This window comes from Drosophila suzukii, assembly GCF_043229965.1.
Source record: "Drosophila suzukii chromosome 2 unlocalized genomic scaffold, CBGP_Dsuzu_IsoJpt1.0 scf_2c, whole genome shotgun sequence".
Lineage (NCBI taxonomy): Eukaryota > Metazoa > Arthropoda > Insecta > Diptera > Drosophilidae > Drosophila > Drosophila suzukii.
The window spans coordinates 5464511-5483811 of record NW_027255896.1 but is presented as its reverse complement, the minus strand read 5'-3'; the positions used below and the strand labels follow the sequence as shown (position 1 = coordinate 5483811).

The 19301-nt window shown below is 40.8% G+C and overlaps 1 protein-coding gene across 17 annotated transcripts in view; it reads right to left on the bottom strand.

Annotated features, from left to right (window-relative positions):
• The window catches only part of MFS17 (Major Facilitator Superfamily Transporter 17), a 579815-nt gene that overhangs the window by 232532 nt on the left and 327982 nt on the right, over positions 1–19301 (bottom strand). For 12 of the 17 annotated variants that reach the window (XR_011605437.1, XR_011605438.1, XR_011605439.1 and 9 more), the window contains 2 exons: positions 7273–7430; positions 6061–7131 (listed from right to left, as the gene is read on the bottom strand). Coding sequence is in view for 13 of the 17 variants with exons in the window: in XM_070998708.1 (XP_070854809.1) it covers positions 6061–7131; positions 7273–7430 (1229 nt within the window). In the remaining 4 variants the exon portion in view is untranslated. Of the gene's footprint in view, positions 1–6060; positions 7132–7272; positions 7431–7491; positions 7556–19301 lie in introns of those variants that run through there. The other 5 variants (XM_070998718.1, XM_070998717.1, XM_070998719.1 and 2 more) reach the window with 2 other exon arrangements.

Sequence of the window (19301 nt, the reverse complement as noted above, 5' to 3'; positions counted from 1 at the left end):
GCCATTTTTCTGACGAGATCGCTGACGAGAAGCCTCTACCAAAAAGGAACCAGCTGCTGTCTCTAAGTCCCAGGCTTGGAAACGATGGGCTTTTGAGAATTGGAGGAAGGCTGCAAAATTCGAATTTAGACTTCGACGCTAGGCATCCCGTTGTCCTTCTAAAAGGCCATCCGGTTACAAAGTCAATAATAGTCTTAAGTTCTTACATGTTGGCCCTCATGCATTGCTTGGATCTTAAAGACAAAACCTCGACTATCAGATACCCGTTACTCAGCTAAATGAACCAAAGGGAAATGGAGATATTCAAGCAGCAAAGCGAAATTGAAATGCGCCACCTACCGGCGGTAGACAGATTTAAGCGTTATGGGCGTTAGAGTAGGCGTGGCCAATTTTTGGATCAATCGATAGGTATTGACGAGACCAATACATTTCAGTTAAAATTATTTATCTAGCGTAAAAATTGTGGGCACCACAGGTTTGGGCGGTTTTTGTGGGCGTCAGAACTTGGCGTGGCTAACTTTTTTTTGGGTCAATCGATAGGTATTGACAAGGACAATACATTTCAGTTAAAATTTTTATTCTAGCATGAAAACTGTAGGAGCCACAGTTTTGGGCGGTTTGTGGGAGTTAGAGTGGGCGTGGCACTCTGCTGAAACAAACTTGCGCTGCACAGGAATCTCAGGAATCTGCATGCCTAATCCCAGTATTGTAGCTTTTATAGTTTCCGAGATCTCAGCGTTCATCCGGACAGACGGACAGACGGACATGGCTAGATCGACTCGGCTAGTGATCCTGATCAAGAATATATATACTTTATGGAGTCGGAAACGTTTCCTTCTGCCTGTTACATACTTTCCGACGAATCTAGTATACGTATACTCTACGAGTAACGGGTATGAATATTGGCCAATCGGAGAAAGAAAATTTGTGGCCAGTGTCCTAAACAAATGCGATTCTTAATTCTCGTCAACTTTCTCCAATTTCAAAAGACACGAATAATTTGGAAGTGCTCACACCGCCGGACGTTCTAAAAGGTTCGAGCTTCAATTCGTTTCCAGAGCCAGACGTAACTCATGTAAAGGCTGCTCGTTTCAATCAATGGCAACAATTGGTCCACATGCAGCAAAGCTTCTGGAGGAAATGGAGCACAGAGTATTTGTCCTCGTTGCAAGAGAGGAGCAAGTGGAAATCTGGACAAGCCAACAAAAGAAAGGGTGACGTCGTATTGCTGAAAGATGAAAATCTGCCACCCTTTAAGTGGAATATGGGACGCCTCGAAGAGATTATATCTGGCCAGGATGGCATCATCAGAGTTGCTATGGCTCGAACCACAGCGGGTCTTGTCAAGAGGGTCGTTGCCAAACTAGCTGTTCTGCGCTTAGAAACTGAGTTGGTTGAAAGCGGATATTTTCCAACATGAGGAGGATGTTCATAGCAGAACCAAAGCTAAATTGCTTAAATGTAAATACCAATGGCTAATGTTTGATTTGCCATAAATATGTAAATTTTAAATTATGCGAAAGAAGCCCACAGTTCTTTAAGCTTTTACATGCCAGAGATTTCGAGCCTCTCTCGTTATCTTGTTTATCTATTATCTTTGTAAGCCGAGCACTGCTTAGAATAGCTGTCGACTGTTGCATATACGTTTTTGTCTTTAGTGCAGCTCCGATCCTGATTAATTTTGTGGGTTTTTATACCCGTTACTCGTAGAGTAAAAGGGTATACTAGATTCGTCGGAAAGTATGTAACAGGCAGAAGGAAGCGTTTCCGACCCCATAAAGTATATATATTCTTGATCAGGATCACTAGCCGAGTCGATCTAGCCATGTCCGTCTGTCCGTCTGTCTGTCCGGATGAACGCTGAGATCTCGGAAACTATGAGAGCTAGGCTATTGAGATTTGGCGTACAGATTCCTGAGCTTCTTACGCAGCGCAAGTTTGTTTCAGTAGACTGCCACGCCCACTCTAACGCCCACAAACCGCCCAAAACTAGAACTCCAACAGTTTTGATGCTAGATAAAAAATTTTAACTGAAATGTATTGTTCTCATCAATACCTATCGATTGACCTAAAAAAAAGTTTGCCACGCCCACTTAAACGCCCACAAACCGCGAAAACCTGTGACGCCCACAATTTGCGTGCTACATAAAAAATTTTAACTGAAATGTATTGGTGTCGTCAATACCTATCGATTTATCCAAAAATAAATTTGCCACGCCCACTCTAACGCCCATAACGCTTAAATCTGTCTACCGCCGGTAGGTGGCGCATTTTAATCTCGCTTTGCTGCTTGCATATCTCCATTTAGCTGAGTAACGGGTATCTGATAGTCGAGGTACTCGACTATAGCGTTCTTCCTTGTTAATAATATATCGACATAAAGGTTGGCAAATTACAATTAACAATTTGTCTGGAAATAAAATATAAAAATGGTTTTGTTTTTTAAACTAACCATTTATAATAATTGTGTCTCTACGTTGAGGACCAAACAAAATTGTTTTTAAGGAACATATGGAAAAGAAAGAGTCACTTTAATTTAAAGGAAAGAAAGGAAGTTAACTTCGGCAAGCCGAAGTTTGTATACCCTTGCAGTTATAGGATATAAGCAATGTCAGTAACACCATGTTATATTTTTAAGGATTGTTGCTAGCTTTAGGGATATTTGTGTTCAAAATCAACAAAGCAAAATTTTTTTAAAAATAATTATTTCATTGTTTCTCCGACCTTTTCTTTGACAGGTATATGTTAGAGTCGTCCGATCTTTACTAAATTTAATTCGAAATTCCTAAAAATACAAGAAATGATATTCCCAATAGTACATGATAATATGTCAAAAAACACCGAAGCTATGATTTTTTTCATATTATTTTCCCACCAATTTTCCGATCGTTTCTATGGCAGCTATGTGACATAGTCGTCCGATATTGATAATATTTAATTTGAAATTCAGAACTAATTTAAAAATGTTATTTCCAAGCGTAGAACGTTATATGTTTAAAAAAACACAAAGATATAATTTTTGGAAATTTTTTTTCAGGTTATTCCTTTAGGAGCAATAAGATATAGTTGTTCGATCCGGCTGGCTTCGACTTATATTCTCCCTGCAAAAGAAAGAAAGTGTGAAAGTTTCAGCCCGATAGCTTTAAAACTGAGAGACTAGTTTGTGTAGAAACGGACGGACAGACGGTCATGTCTGTCTGTCTGTCTGTCTGTCTGTCTGTCTGTCTGTCTGTCTGTCCGTCTGTCTGCCTGTCTTACTGCCCGTCTGTCTGCCTGGCTGTCTCGCAGTCTGTCTGTCTGTCTGTCTTTCTGCCTGTCTGCCTGTCCTACTGTCTGTCTGTCTGAGTGCTCCTATCACTTTAACGCCTACGAACCCCCATGTCACCAAAATCTGTTTGCTTTATTCCAACTATCTAGCTTTTTAGTTTCCAAGATCTCCGGCAGAATAACGGTGTTTGGAGGGGTAAGCCATCAAAATGATCAAGTTTTCATATAAGCCATATCTTACTAAGCCCCTTATGCGCTCTTTCGAGATATCAATACCAGAAAGAGCAAGAAGAGAGGACTGGTGCTAGAGCCAAGATGACAGCACATAGAATCTGAAACGGAAGAATTCCTTCGTCCACATACGTAAATTAGTTTAATAAGTTATTGGGCGTTTGTGTAATTTTGATTCCTATTTGAACATCAATTGCACTGTTTTGACCCCTATATATAAAATCCCTTTTTGGTAGTTATCACTGTGGACGGCAGTCCTTTAGTTCGGACGGTAGTTAACTAAAAGGATTGCATACCAAGATTACAAAAAATCTATTGGTTTGGGAAAAAGAGCGGTGAAAGTGTAAAAAAGTAAATTTATTGTATTTGTATTCTCACTTAAAATACACGTCGAATGAAACCTTAAATGTCTAAATCGGATGCTCCGTTCAAAAGTAATACTCAAAACAATATTTTGGGGGACCGCTCAAAATGAAAATTTTATTTTGCTTGTCAGTTTTTCCCAAAGCGAAACTTTAGAGTCTTGAAAATTCTAGATGATGTTAAACACCTCAGTATTAGAAACATTAGTTCTACCACTTTTGAAAAAACTAGCTAGATAGAAAAGATCTAAAAATAGCTAAGTTTCGTACACCCGTAACTTGTGAACTACTAAAGCTACGCGCTTGTGCTACATGTCGTTAGAAAGATATTTTGAAATACTTTGTACGCATTTTTAACATAATCAGTCCAAATATCACAGTTTTAAAACTATGGACCAAAGTTTTTTTTTTCGATTTTTTTAGCTTTTTTTCTGATTCCTGAAAAACGGCTCTAACGATTTTAAAATAAATTTTAAAGTATATAGCCCATGAAATTCCTCAACTTTTGACACAGGACACATTGTTGTAAAAATCTCGTGTCAAAGTTATTAATCAAAGAAAATGGTCACATTTACGAGCTTAGAACATCTTACACTGCCTTTTTGTGCGTATTCAAACTCTATTTGAAGGTTTTGGAAACTTAAGATGATGTTAATAGAAGAAACTTTACTTCTACCACTTTTGAAAAAATTAAAGATACAGGCTTGTGCTATGTTGCTAGAAAGGTATTTTGAAATGCATTGTACGCTTTTCTAACATGATTTATCTAAATACCACCGTTTGAAAATTATGGGCCAACGTTTTTTATAAATGCAGATTTTTTTCTTATTCCTCAAAAACAGCTCTAGCGATTTCAAATTAAATTTTAAGGTGTATAGCCCTCGAGATTCCTCAACTTTTGACATGCGTCTCGTTACAAAGTAAATAATCAACAAAAATGGCCATTGACCTTTTTTGTGCGTACCAAACTCTATTTAAAAGTCCTGTAATTTTAAGACGATGTTAAACAGCCTACTACAAGAAGCCTTAGTTTTACCACTTTTGGAAAATCTCGTGAGTTTAATAAATAGCTATATTTAGTAGACCCGTAACTTGTGCTATATATCGTAAAAAGGAATTTCCAAATACTTTGTACGCCTTTCGAAACGACTTTTATTCCTTCTCTGCGTTAAAAACTTCTTACGTAAACTAAGTTTGCAGTCTTTTCAAACATCCGTTTACACTGTGAAAAAATCTTTAAGTGTGCGCTCCACAGAATTGGATGCGATCAACCTTAACAGCGGAATTTAAAAAAATTCGTCCGATATCGATAAAATTTAATTCAAAATTCAAAACTAATTAAAAAATGTTATTTCCAAGTTTAGGAGGTTATATGCTAAAAAACACCAAAGATATCATTTTTTTAAATTTTTTTGTCCGAATATTCCTATGGGAGCTATAAGATATAGTTGTCCGATCCGACTGGTTCCGACTTATATACTACCTGCAAAAGATATAAGACTTTTGGGAAAGTTTCAGCCCGATAGCTTTAAAACTGAGAGAATAGTTTGCGTAAAGACGGACGGACAGACGGACAAACGGACAGACGGACATGGCTAGATCGACTCGTCTAGTCATGCTGATCAAGAATATATATACTTTATGGGGTCGGAAACGTCTCCTTCACTTCTGACTGAATTCAAGGGTATAAAAATGACTTCTGATCATGGTATTAAGAAACCCTAATATGAGAACTAACATGGCTGTGGACAGCAGTCCTCTTTGTGACGAGCGCCCACTGCATCACTGCTGTGATGCTCCGATCATAACTAGTGGTACAACAATAAAAAGATATTGCAAAACCTAAAAGGATTGCATACAATGACTCTACATTTTAATTCGTTTGGGAAAATGATTGGTGAAATTGTAAAAGTACAAATTAAGAAAATTGAAGCTGTATTAAGATGAATTATGTAATTGATGTTTAAAACAAAAACTTCTGATGTCACACAAAAACACCTCTTAACGAGGTGAAAATCTAGTGACGATCGCACCTTCAGCCAACAAAAGTTCTGATATCAACTGTTGTGACGAAAAATACGATATCAGAAAGGTTCTTGACTGAAGGTGCGATCGTCACTAGATTTTTACCTCGTAAAGAGGTGTTTTTGTTTGATCTATTATTTGTTAAGTAAATTAAAATTAAATTTGTATTCCTTACCTCTCGAGTGACAATAAATCCAGCAGTCAACGGAGAAATAAAGGACGCAGACATATGAATTGTTTGGCAAAATGCCAAAACGGCAGCAGAATGTCCAAAATTTGGTGCTAGGTCAATTATATTGGCCATTGCCCCTGCATATGATGCAGTTATAAAAATCACCGCCATAAACCAAACTGGTAACAAAATGTGTACACTATCTATATAACCGATACAATATATTAAGATTCCTGGAATAATTTGTGATAGAGCTGTAAATAATTTTCTTACATTAGTAAGATTTAAAATTTTATGTAATATCAATTTATCAGCAATATAACAAAAAAAAACCGATGAAATATATGAGCAAATAAATGGCATTCCAGATATAAAGCCATTTGTTTCAAAATTAAACTTTAAAACATTCCCCATAAAAGTGGGTCCATTAACAATAAAAATATAATGAACAAATATTCTGCCAAATGTTGTTATAGCAATTGCCCACGCAGGTAAGGAACTAAATATTTGCAGCCATGGAACTTTGACCTTAGTGGCGTTGTTTATCTCTTTACTAACGTTGAGTTCTATATAATGAAGTTCTTCTTCAGCAATACGAGGGTGCTCCTGGGGTGTATTGAAGGCAAGAAAATACCATAATGTACACCATCCAATCCCTAGAGTACCTGTTGTATAAAAAACATATGGCCAACCATATTCTGATAAAATAAATCCACACAATGGGTAAGTTAAGCCAATTCCAATGCTAAAACCTTGAAAACTTGACATGAAACGGGAACGCTCCGTAAGTGGTATCCAGTAGCCAACTATTGCATACATGGCAGGCCACGTCAAGCCAGAGGCAAATCCCTGAAGAGATCTTAACACAATAACAGCTATGTAATGTATTCGAGCTGCTAACGGCATTAGAATACTACATAGAGCTGTTGCTAGCTGTGACCATCCGAATACGCACTTCGTCCCAAATAATTCTGTGGCAACCCCTCCTACTACTTGAGATAGCACGTAGCACCAATAGAATGAACTAATTATAACCGATTTCACAATACTTATTTGATCTTCATTGCCACTACTCTGAAACGAAATAATTAAGGTTGTTATATCAAATATGTTGTATATACGGCAGTGCCACAGAAATCGCTTAGCGCTTATAAACTGATACATGTTACACGAATTCAGCGATAAGCAACTTCTGTGGTACCCCTGATATATTACCAAAATTGTTTGCGATCCGTTAAAAGATTGGTTTTGCGTTGAATTCCGATTTGAAATCATAGCTACCAAAGCGAAATTCATATCGTTGCGCATCATAAAAGAGACCAGAAAACCAGACCAAGAAAGAAAATAAAGCACTAATCGAGCCGGAATTTTGTCTGAAATTAAATGAATAATAGGATTAAAACATGTTTTAAAGTTTTTTTTTATATATTTTACCCTTTCCGAGGGCAGTATTATCAATCAGACGTGTGCAACGCAGTAACATATTGTAAAGGGGCGCTTGTGCCTACTCTATTAACTGTCCACTTATTTTAGTGCAATGCATCACTTCCGATAGCTATCGTAAAACTACTTGAATGGCATACCAGCTAACGGCTGCCAAATATTGCAAAGGGGACCGAAAGAAGAACCAGTTTGCGGTATAAAAGGCCTTATCAACGTAGTTGTATTTTTTTTCTGGTGATAACTACAGTACGGCCAGAACTCGGCAGCTCAACTTAAAATATTGTCTAACTCAATTTTGTGTGCCAATTTCAGATAACAAAACTCTTAAAATCTGACCCGCTTCAAGGCCATTATATTTCTGTTTTACAACATATTGGGAAGCTTGTTCAAGTGCTTCAGAAACCCTAATCAACCGGTTCTGCCTTCACAAAGGTTGAGAGCGGAAAAATAACAAAATCAATCAAATAAACACCTCAATGTTTTTGTCTATGCACAGAAATTATTTAGGTTACACACCGAGTGGTAAAACACCAAAAAGATGTCCACCTCCAAAAAACTCAAATGGGCTTATTGTAAAAAATAGTTATGTCATAAACTCCACAGAATCGATGCAAACGTTTAGTTTCTTCACATTTCGATCCATACTCGAGCTTATAATAAAAGAAAAGCCGGTTACACTCTACCGATGCAATTATCGATGTGATTATTAATATTATTTCTCAACCGTTACGCACTCGTTAGAATGGCCTTTAATTATGAGAACATTTGATTATGAAGTTAAAATAATACTTGGATAAGCAATACCACATTTTTGTAGCTTTGTAGACTTGCATTAATGAAGGAATATTCCGATTTGTCCTCTAAATTTGTTATGGGTAACATTAAATCATTGAACTAATTATTGAAAATTACCTAATTTCTTAGAATTTTAGAACCTCTAACCTTTCCGACTGATCTCTGCTTTTATTTTTTTTAAAGCTTCATCGATGATCAAGGTTGGGTTGGCGTATTCGCAGCGATGTGATACTATGTAGATAGTCAGTTGTCAACAAAAACCAACCGTCCGAACTATTCTTTTGTCCCTTATACTTCCCAATAACTGTGTACGCAAAATAATTTAAAAAATCCTAATGCTGCGTGACTACCGGCTTTGCTTCGCAGGGTCAGAATGCATCCAGTGGAGTTGCCCATCCCGAGTTCCCTCGTCGCGCTTCAAGCCTCTCTCTCTTAGAGCGGTGAGGTCCTTGGTCTTGCCTAGAATTCCTTCCCTGTCGCGGTCGAATCGTGGGCAAGTTTAAATTGTGTACTCAGCGATTTCCTTAACGCCACAACTTGGTAAGGTAGCTTCTGAAGGATCCATGTCCGCTCAAGATCTGCGTCAACCAGAAGTTTACCTCTCCTTTCGATCCTTGCATCCATTTTTTGATGTCAGGTATGACTCCGTAGGTCCATCGCCCTTTTGTCGATTGCTACCAGTGAGCCAGCCACGTTGCTATAGATTTCATTTCACGTCTCTGTGAGGAAGTGCACCGCCTTCCTAACTTCTCGGCTTCTTCGTGGATCTCCTTAGCCTCAACTGCCAGCTTAGAATTCCTTCCCTGTCGCGGTCGAATTGTGGGCAAGTATAAATTGTGTACTCCGCGGTTTCCTTAACGTCACGTTGTGGGCAGCTGCGATCGTCGCGGGGCTAAACTTGGTAAGGTAGCTCATGAAGGATCCATGTCCGCTCAAGATCTGCGTCAACCAGAAGATTTTATGTTCCATCATGCCTTTATTCGTGTCGTATAGAAGGATGCGATTGCTAAAGAAAGGCTTTATAATGCCCACCAAGGTCAATTTGCTGGAGTGCTTCCATTTCTGCAACAATTTTTGCTGCCCTCCCGCAATCTCGTTTCTTCTATTACTTTCGGCTCATTGACCTCCACTGTGGAGATTGCATCAGTTGTTGATATCGCCTTCCTAAAGCTGAACTGCATAGGTGTCAGGTACCCGGCTTGAACCCCAAGGGTCCTGCTGGGCTGAGTAACGTAGTTCCAGGAAATATTTTCTCTTTGCTTTTTAAAAGCCTTTTGAATATCCAGCGATTCCTAGCGTACTTTTGTCGCTTGAGCTTAAGAATTTGGCGCCCTCTCGCCCTTTTCTGCAGCCTTCTGGCACGCAGGCACTCACCGCGCGCATTCGCGATGTCTGCTGTCCACCAGTAGACTAGTTCTATGTTGCTTCAGGGGCTTCAGGTTTCCTCATGCTGGTTCTTTATGCCGTCACCATGGCGTCCATAAGCCTCGTCGCGACGTTCTCCGCGTTCAGGATGAACCGATCGCCAAGATCACTGCAGACTTCGTCGCATCCAGTACATAGTCCGGCCCGGGGGTCTACAACGTCGGCTTGGATTTCGAGCACGGTCTGGATTTGTGATCATGCGCGGTTTCACAGTGGTTGATGTTGATCTGTATGATCTTTACTTCTCTAACGCTTTTTTAATCATGGGACATCCCTTGCTGCCTGCTATGTGCTTCACATCTGACTTCCCAGCTCTAAAGCATAAAAAGCTTTTTCCTGCTTTGGAGCAGCTTGCTACCTTGTGCCAGAGCTGCCCGCATTTGAGGCAGCATTGGCTGCAATCTACTTCGCTTTTCCAACTGGCCGCTATATGCCCGAACTCCAGGCACTTGTAGTACCGCCGTTCGGCCGCCCATTCTCGAACTGGGGGCTTTTGGTGCCTAAACTTTTTGACCTGCTTCTCATGGATTTTTGGGCTCATAGAATCCCTGGCCCTTCTTGGCGTTTCACTTTCGCCGCGCCTGCAGGCTGCCTCTTCCCAAAAGCCCTACAACTTCGACTACTTACCGGAGGCCAAGAAATTTTCTTCCGGCGCTCGAAGCACCTATATACGTTCCCCAGAGATTTTTTTTTGAGAAAGGCTCTTTGCGGTTGGATTGGGTGGTCCTTTGTTTTTACCTCTACTGCCATACTGCTGTATTTAAAACCAATTAGTTTTGGCGGGCCGGTCTTAGAAGCAGTGTATGCGATGTCAGAAGTTCGGGGCTGCGACTCCAAAAAGTGCTAATGCAGGTGTATCCGAGATGGCAGAACTGGCCGACTGGCAGCACTGGCGCAATGGCAGCCTTGTCCTCGATCAGATGGGCTCTTCCTGGAGTTTTCCAACCCTTATCAGCTGGTGTACTGCGATCTTTTACAGATCCCCTGAGCAGCAAAGAGGAGCCAGGAGTAAGGAAACAAGGCGCATTTTCACGCAGGGACCTCTGCGGCTGTAAATTGGCTTATCTCACCCTATGCTGGTAGCGTAAGTAGTCATTTTGGCAAAACTTGCTTTTCCGCAGCACATAGCGGAGTGCTCATCCCAGCGTTAAGTAGCGATACTACCCACAAAACCTTTTCCACCCACAGCTTCATAGTTCACATCTCTTTGAATAATTTTACGGATGGTTTGATTGTTTGAATGTAGATCAAGAAAGGAATTTCAATTTCCGCTATAACAAAATCTTCAAAAATGTGTTAGCACCCATTCCATAAGATAAACATAAATATCCGCTTTTAGACAAAGATGTTGCCCAGCATTAGTAACATAAAGCAGGAAGAAAAGTGAACAAGAGTAGAAGGCAAAATTCATCTCGTCCAACAAATTTACTATTTTGACATTTGGACAAAAACTTAAAAAAAATATTTATACAGTCAAACCTAAGCTAATACTAAGCTAAAATATTAAAAGCTGGGCTCTGAATTTGTGTAACTAATAGAGAGTACCTCGACTATCAGATACCCTTTACTCAGCTAAAGGGACAAGAGGGAAATAAAGATATGCAAGCAGCAAAGCGAGATTGAAATGCGCCACCTACCACCCGCGATCCCACTATATGGTTATGTGGGCGGTACACAGACTTAAGCGTTATGGGCGTTAGAGTGGGCGTGGCAAACTTTTTTTGGGTCAATTGATAGGTACCCTTCAGTTCCAAAAAAAAAAGTTTCACTTGTGAATCACCTTGGGAATCACCTGGGACATGTCCTCGTGCACAAGTGAAGAACAAGTGACGCTCCATATAAAAAATTGTATGGGATGTCCGCATTTTCACAAGTGAAAATTTAAATGAAAATTTTTCGAAGTCCTACGGGATTTCACTTGTTCCTTATACTCACCCTTCAGTTCCAAAAAAAAAGTTTCACTTGTGAATCACCTTGGGAATCACCTGGGACATGTCCTCGTGCACAAGTGAAGAACAAGTGACGCTCCATATAGAAAATTGTATGGGATGTCCGCATTTTCACAAGTGAAAATTCAAATGAAAATTTTTCGAAGTCCTACGGGGTTTCACTTGTTCCTTATACTCATTTTTCGTATGGCCTGTCACGTGCCGGTGACACGTCCCAAGTGAATCACTTGGGAAAATCAGAATTTTTCCTTGAGTTTTCACTTTTGAAATCACTTGCAAGGGACACGTCCCAAGTGAATAACTTGGGAAAATCAGAATTTTTCCTTGAGTTTTCACTTGTGAAATCACTTGCAAGGGACACGTCCCAAGTGAATCACTTGGGAAAATCAGAATTTTTCCTTGAGTTTTCAATTATAAAAATATAGAATTTAAAATACATACATATTTAATTTCATTTTAATTCATTTTAATTATATTTTCAAAAGTTGTACAATTATTGTTTGTGTTTTTTTGCTTCGTAAGCTTATTTTAAACGTTAGTCATCGCCGTTCTTAAACCTTTGTCCGGGTCCTCTGAATCCTTGGCCAACGCTCCTGAAAAAACATATGTTTAAAAAATGCGTTTTATTTGTTTAATTGTATATTTACCTTTTATAGCTGTGTTTAACCCTTTGCAGGATTTTTATTGGATCAAAACATTTCGTCATCCACTTTCGGCTAACGGAACCCATTGAATACCTTCAAAATTTACGTACTTTAAACTAAGATCAATGCACAACATCTAAAACTTAACGTAGCACTTACCTGATTTTATTATATTAACTTAAAGAGACGACTAAAGTAACTCTGCTGCGCACAATTAACATGGATGCTTCCCTTTCAATCACTCAAACAGAATGCACCAAGTCTTCTCACCCCTTTACTTGATTTCATTTGTTTTCTCTTCGCTGTTGGCGCGTGCCACTTTACTTATACCCTTTCTAAGGCGAAATATATCCGACTATATAATTTAACTATACAAATCAACTACGACCGCTGAAGAGAGTGGACGTGTCTTGTGCGAGCTCCGCGAAAAGTGCAAGAAAGTTGATAAATTAATGCAAACAAAACACAAAAACTAAACAGGTTAATTTCAAATAAGCGAAAAGACGCTAAAACCCAAAGAAATTTAGGTTTCAACCCACAAAATCGGTGTAATGTCTTAAACTAGCACATAATTATTTTATCTTATAATAATAAATAAGTGCCACGCTAATAAAGCTCAATGAGCTACGAACAGAATAAAGAGCGACTCAGCTCCGCGAGCCGAAGAGACGGTTACTTTTCGTATGTCTCAACGCGTGATAGCGAAGTGCAAAAAACGACCCTACTGTCGGTCGATAGCCAAAGAGCACGATCTTGCTCACCATGCTTACTTACGGCTACCCCTACTCCGACGGCGTGGAGTCAACAATGCAAAACCCCCCCACCATCAGTTTCGACCCCTGGCGCACCAACAACATGCAACGGCAAAACTTCTGCATCCGCACTAAATTTGTCAGCAACAACTACGGCTACGGCAAAAAAACCAACGACAACCACAGCTACGACTATTATTTCGGAATCGACTGCAACCGCAGCTCTAAATACAACGGCAACAAAAACAACGACAACAAATCAAAACCAAAACAAAATTCAGCAAGCGGGTCCGGCCATACAGACCGGACTAGATCGGTACATCCATATCAAGCGTAAGCTTAGCCCGCAGAACACCGCGGTAGGTAATAAGTCAAAAATAAACCGTGTCCAAGTAGAAGATATATTACCCGGGAGATCCGACAGCAATCGATTTGCGCTTCTAGCAGAAAATGAATCAGTACGGGCTCAGGAGACCCAACCGAAACCTAAGCCCCCACCAATTTACATTAGGGAGAAAATCTCGAACGCCCTGGTCAACAAAATTGTTGCGCTGACCGGAGACGGAAACTTTCATGTTGTTCCGGTCACAAAAGGGGATATCCATGAAACCAAGCTTCAGACCAAATCTGAAGAACATTTCCGAGCAGTATCCAAATACCTGGAGGAAGCTAAGAAAAGCTACTACACGTACCAACTAAAAAGCAGCAAGGGCCTGCAAGTGGTAATAAAAGGAATCGAGCCCGACGTAACCGCCAAGGAAGTTATCGATGCTCTTAAGGAAAAGGGGTTTTCTGCAAAGAACGTCAGTAACATTATAAACAGGAACAAGGAGCCGCAACCACTCTTCAGGGTCGAGCTGGAGCCAGACAGCAGAGTCTTGAAGAAAAATGAAGTGCACCCCATTTATAACCTGCAATACTTATTGCACCGAAGAATTAACGTGGAAGAGCCACATAAAAGGAACGGCCCAGTGCAATGCACAAATTGTCAGGAGTATGGACACACCAGGGCATACTGTTCGCTTCGAACAGTCTGTGTAGCTTGTGGAGACTTCCACAATTCGGCTAACTGCCCTGCCAACAAAGAAGACCCCAAAAAGAAAAAATGCGTTAACTGCCAAGGTAACCACACGGCAAACTACAGGGGCTGTCCGGTCTACAAGGAGATGAAGGACCGCATGCGAAAAGTGATAGCAACGCGTCATCAGAAAACCCAAAATGCGTACACTTACTCGCGTACGACGCCGGAAGTATTTTTCGGCACGGCTGCAAGATCCTCCTTTGGTCAACTAAATACCCAGACAGGATTCTCATACGCCGATGCCCTTCGATCGGGGACGGAAAACCCACTCCAGTCTAATCTAGGAAACGCTCAGCAGATCCAAGAACAGTCGCAAAGCACTCTGGAAACTATGATGGTCACCATGCAACAAAGTATGATGGAACTCATGTCATTCATGAAAACGACCATGCAAACACTGGTTCAAAACCAGAACATGGTGTTACAGCTACTTGCAGCTAAGCAGTCCAAATAATCAGATGGCAAACCTACGAATAACAATGTGGAACGCCAATGGCGTTTCACGGCACAACCTTGAAGTAACACAGTTCCTGAATGAAAATCATATCGACATTATGCTACTGGTAGAGACGCACCTCACAAACAAATACAACTTCCAAATAAGAGGCTACACTTTCTACCGCACAGACCATCCAGATGGTAAAGCCCACGGCGGAACCGGCATCCTAATCAGGGAACGCATCAAGCACCACTTTCACCAAAGGTTTTCAACTAATTACCTGCAAGCCACGTCTATCAAAGTGCAGTCAGGCAACGGAAACCTCACCATAGCCGCTGTCTACTGCCCGCCTCGATTTACAATTTCTGAAGGACAATTCATGGACTTCTACAACTTGCTTGGAGACCGCTTTATAGCTGCAGGGGACTATAATGCCAAACACACGCACTGGGGATCACGCCTTGTGACTCCCAAAGGAAGGCAATTATACAATGCAATCATAAAACCGAACAACAAATTAGACTATGTTTCCCCTGGCAGCCCCACATACTGGCCAACAGACCCCAGGAAAGTTCCAGACCTAATAGACTTTGCGGTGACAAAAAACATTCCCCGCAATATAATAAGCGCCAAAGCGCTTTCGGACCTGTCGTCAGACCATTCGCCAGTGCTAATAACTCTTCTTCAAAGCACAAGAACCACAGATCACCCCCTCAGGCTGACGTCGCACAGAACCAACTGGTTAAAATATAAAAAGTATGTAAGCTCACACATCAAATTAACACCTCACTTCAACATCGAAGCGGACATCGACTGCTCTACCGATGCTCTTGAAGAAGTATTCGTGGAGGCAGCCACTATCTCAACACCACAAGGCAGGGACGCGCAAACCAACCACTTCAAAACTAATCTGCAAATTGAACGGTTAGTCCTAGAAAAGAGGCGCCTGCGACGTGCCTGGCAAGCCAACAGATCGCCGTCATCAAAACAACGTCTTAAGGAAGCCACTCGCTCACTAAATCGAGCTCTAAAGCAAGATACAGAAAATGCACAGCTGCAGTACATTACAAAACTATCGCCAACCAGTACAAAACATCCTCTGTGGAGGGCTCACCCAAATCTGAGCTCTCCAATCGAAACAGTGACTCCGATAAGAAACTCATCTGGCATCTGGGCCCGCAGCGACGAAGATAGAGCCGAAACTTTTGCGTTACATCTAAGAAACGTCTTCCAGCCGAACCCTGCCACTGGTTCATTTTTCCTACCACAAATCGAATCTGAATCTATTTCCCTACCACCATTGTTTCAGCCAAAGGAGATCGCGAAAGTCATTGGGGAACTGAAACCAAAAAAGGCCCCTGGCGGTGACCAAATAACCCCAAAAATGTTAATCGAACTTCCAAACTCTGCCATTGAGGTTATCTGTAAGCTCTTCAATGGGATTATAACTCTCGGCTACTATCCGAAAAAATGGAAAAAATCTATTATCATTATGATACCGAAGCCCGGAAAAGACCACACAATTCCGTCATCCTACAGACCAATTAGTTTATTATCGTGTCTGTCTAAGCTGTTCGAAAAATGCCTTCTAACTCGCATAACACCATATCTAGGAGCACACAATGTTATCCCTGCTCATCAATTTGGATTTCGTCAAAACCATGGAACAATAGAACAAGTTAACAGAATAACATCAGAAATACGCACAGCCTTTGAGCATCGGGAATACTGCAGCGCAATATTCCTCGATGTATCTCAAGCCTTCGATCGAGTATGGCTAGATGGCCTCATGCACAAAATCAAAACACACTTACCTGATTACACTCACAAGCTTCTTGAGTCGTATCTATACAACAGGACCTTCGCAGTAAGGTGCAATACAACAACATCCGACGACTACATTATCAAAGCTGGAGTCCCGCAAGGAAGCGCGCTAGGGCCTACTCTGTTCCTCCTATACACAGCGGATATTCCCACGAACGAGCAGCTAACAACATCAACGTTCGCTGACGACACCGCAATTTTAAGTCGCTCGAGGTGCCCAGGCCGAGCAACAACACAGCTAGCAAACCACCTCCTCGTAGTAGAGAGGTGGCTATCTGATTGGCGGATTAAAATAAATGAACAAAAATGTAAACACATAACGTTTACTCTCAACAGGCAAACATGCCCTCCACTATTATTGAATAATACGCAGATTCCCCAAGTCAACGATGTAACGTATCTCGGCGTCCACCTTGACAGACGACTAACCTGGAGAAGACACATCGAACGCAAGAAAGTACATCTAAAACTAAAGGCCAGCAGCTTCCACTGGATTCTTAACGCTCGTTCGCCCCTGCGTCTGGACTACAAGGTTTTGCTCTACAACTCCACTCTCAAGCCCATCTGGACATATGGCTCCCAGCTATGGGGGAACGCCAGCAGAAGCAACATAGACATTATACAGCGCGCTCAATCGAAAATCCTGCGAACTATCACTGGGGCACCATGGTATATTCGCAACCAAAACATCCACAGGGACCTAAGCATTCTTACCGTTAAAGATGAAATAGACAAACAAAAAGCGTCCTACAACGAAAAACTCTCTGTGCACCCCAATCGCCTCGCAAGAGGCTTGACTTGGGTTTCCAGTCGATCCCGTCTACAACGCAACGACCTGCCAAGCCAGCTATAACTTTCGGGCCCCTTTAGCACAACATCAGTCATATGACTGTGAGTTAGATTAATTAGTCTAAGATTTGATACACTTATTGTTAGTATCCAAAGGGAGAAGATTCAATAAATAAATAGCAAAGCATTTAAAAAAAAAAAAAAAAATATAATTTGTACTTCTTAAGTAAGAAATACAATACGAATTTTTTAAAAATGTTAATACTAATACTACTAATGTTTTAAATATTGAAATCAATTTTAACGGACTAATTTTCTATAATTACACTAAAAAAATATATTGTAATAAAAATGTATAATAAGTAAACATAACATTATAAGTAAATCCAAATTACTTAATTTTACTATAATCAAATAATTTACTTTTATAAAACAATATAAGTTGTATATTTTCGATACACAATAATGCTCCTAAAATATTAGGGCATTCACATGTCGCTGCTCCACGAAAATTTTTCCGCCGAAATATTAGTCGCTAGCCGAACATAACGGAGAGACGCAAAAAAAAATAACGGACCGGCCGAAATTTGTCTCTGCGAGCACGGAGTGCAGGCAGATTATAAGACAAGAAAGAGAGGGAAATATCCGAGTATCTGCCTCTCTTTGTTGCACGATCGCTTTCGTGGGCAGTCTTCACGCTGCGCCGACTGCTCTGCTGACGTCAACAGCGGCACAGCGTTTTAGGCACAAAAAAAAACAAAAAAAGCTTTTTGCCTTGAGCCATGTCACCGCGTCCCTACTGCAGAACTGAAGGGTATTGACCAGACTAATAAATTTCAGTTAAAATTTTTTTCTAGCATGGAAATTGTAGGCGCCACAGATGTGGGCGGCTTGTGGGCGTTAGAGTGGGCGTGGCATATTCGCGTGACAAAAATTCGATGCGTACATGGCGACGAAATCTAAACCTCAAATCCCAATTCTGTATCTTTGATATCCGAGATATCCACGTTCAAATTTTCGATTTTTTGAAGCTTGTGGGCCGTTTGTGGCGTTAAAGTGAGAGTGGAATTTTTTGGGTCAATCGACAGGTATTGATAAGAACAATACATATCAGTTAAAATGTTTGTCCTAGAATTAAAACTGGCTGTGGCACACTGTCACAGTATAGCAGCTTTAATAGTTTTCGAGATCACAGCGTTCATTCGGACAGACAGACAGACGGACAGCTAGATCGACTCGGCTAGTGATCCTGATCAAGGATTTATATACTTTATGGGGTCGAAAACACTTCCTTCTTCCTGTTACATTCTTTCCGACGAATCTAGTATCCCCTTTTGCTCTACGAGTAACGGGTTAACCAGAAACCAAACTCATATCCGTAGGTAAACAAACAAAAGTCAGCAAACAACACGGACGAAGCGCAGCCGCAGAAGGTAAAAAAAAACACACGCAGCACAGTTACTCAATAACACTATTCCAATTTTTTTACGGTAGCTATGGCTCTACCTACAGAACAACCCTGTGAAAGCAGTGGAACTGAAAAGAAGACCGAAAGACCGTCGGCTTGCGCCTCAACTTCTGTTTCTGATAAATCATCGTTTTGAAGAGCACGCTGAGCTGATAACATCCAAAACAATTAAACCCGAAGAGCGCTGTCTCCGTTTCTATTGAGAGGCTGAACGGAAAAACGAAATATGTTGAACATGTACCGGAAAAAGCTTGACCGAGATGTTGCCTTATAATGAAAGGGAGTCATTAAGGGCAATGATAAAGTTTTTTTGCACAGATATTACACAGGTACCGAAATTAAATGATATATTCAGACTTCAAATGCGTAATGCTACGAACATTGTCGTCTTCCCGATCGGCATAATAAAATTTTAGAACTTTCGCGAGAAAGCTGCGTCTCATCGGGCGGTTGGCCAATTGCCTCGTAAGCTATTTCTACTGTCCTCATCTTCTCTGCTTTGTGACTAGCTGTGAAAAATACTGTCATCCGAGCTTGTCGGGGAGAGGCCTACCGATTCCACAAATTCGATACCACTGGTTAAGCACTTCCCCGAGAGACCCCCTCGTGGAACTATCGGGGTGGCTCTGATACCT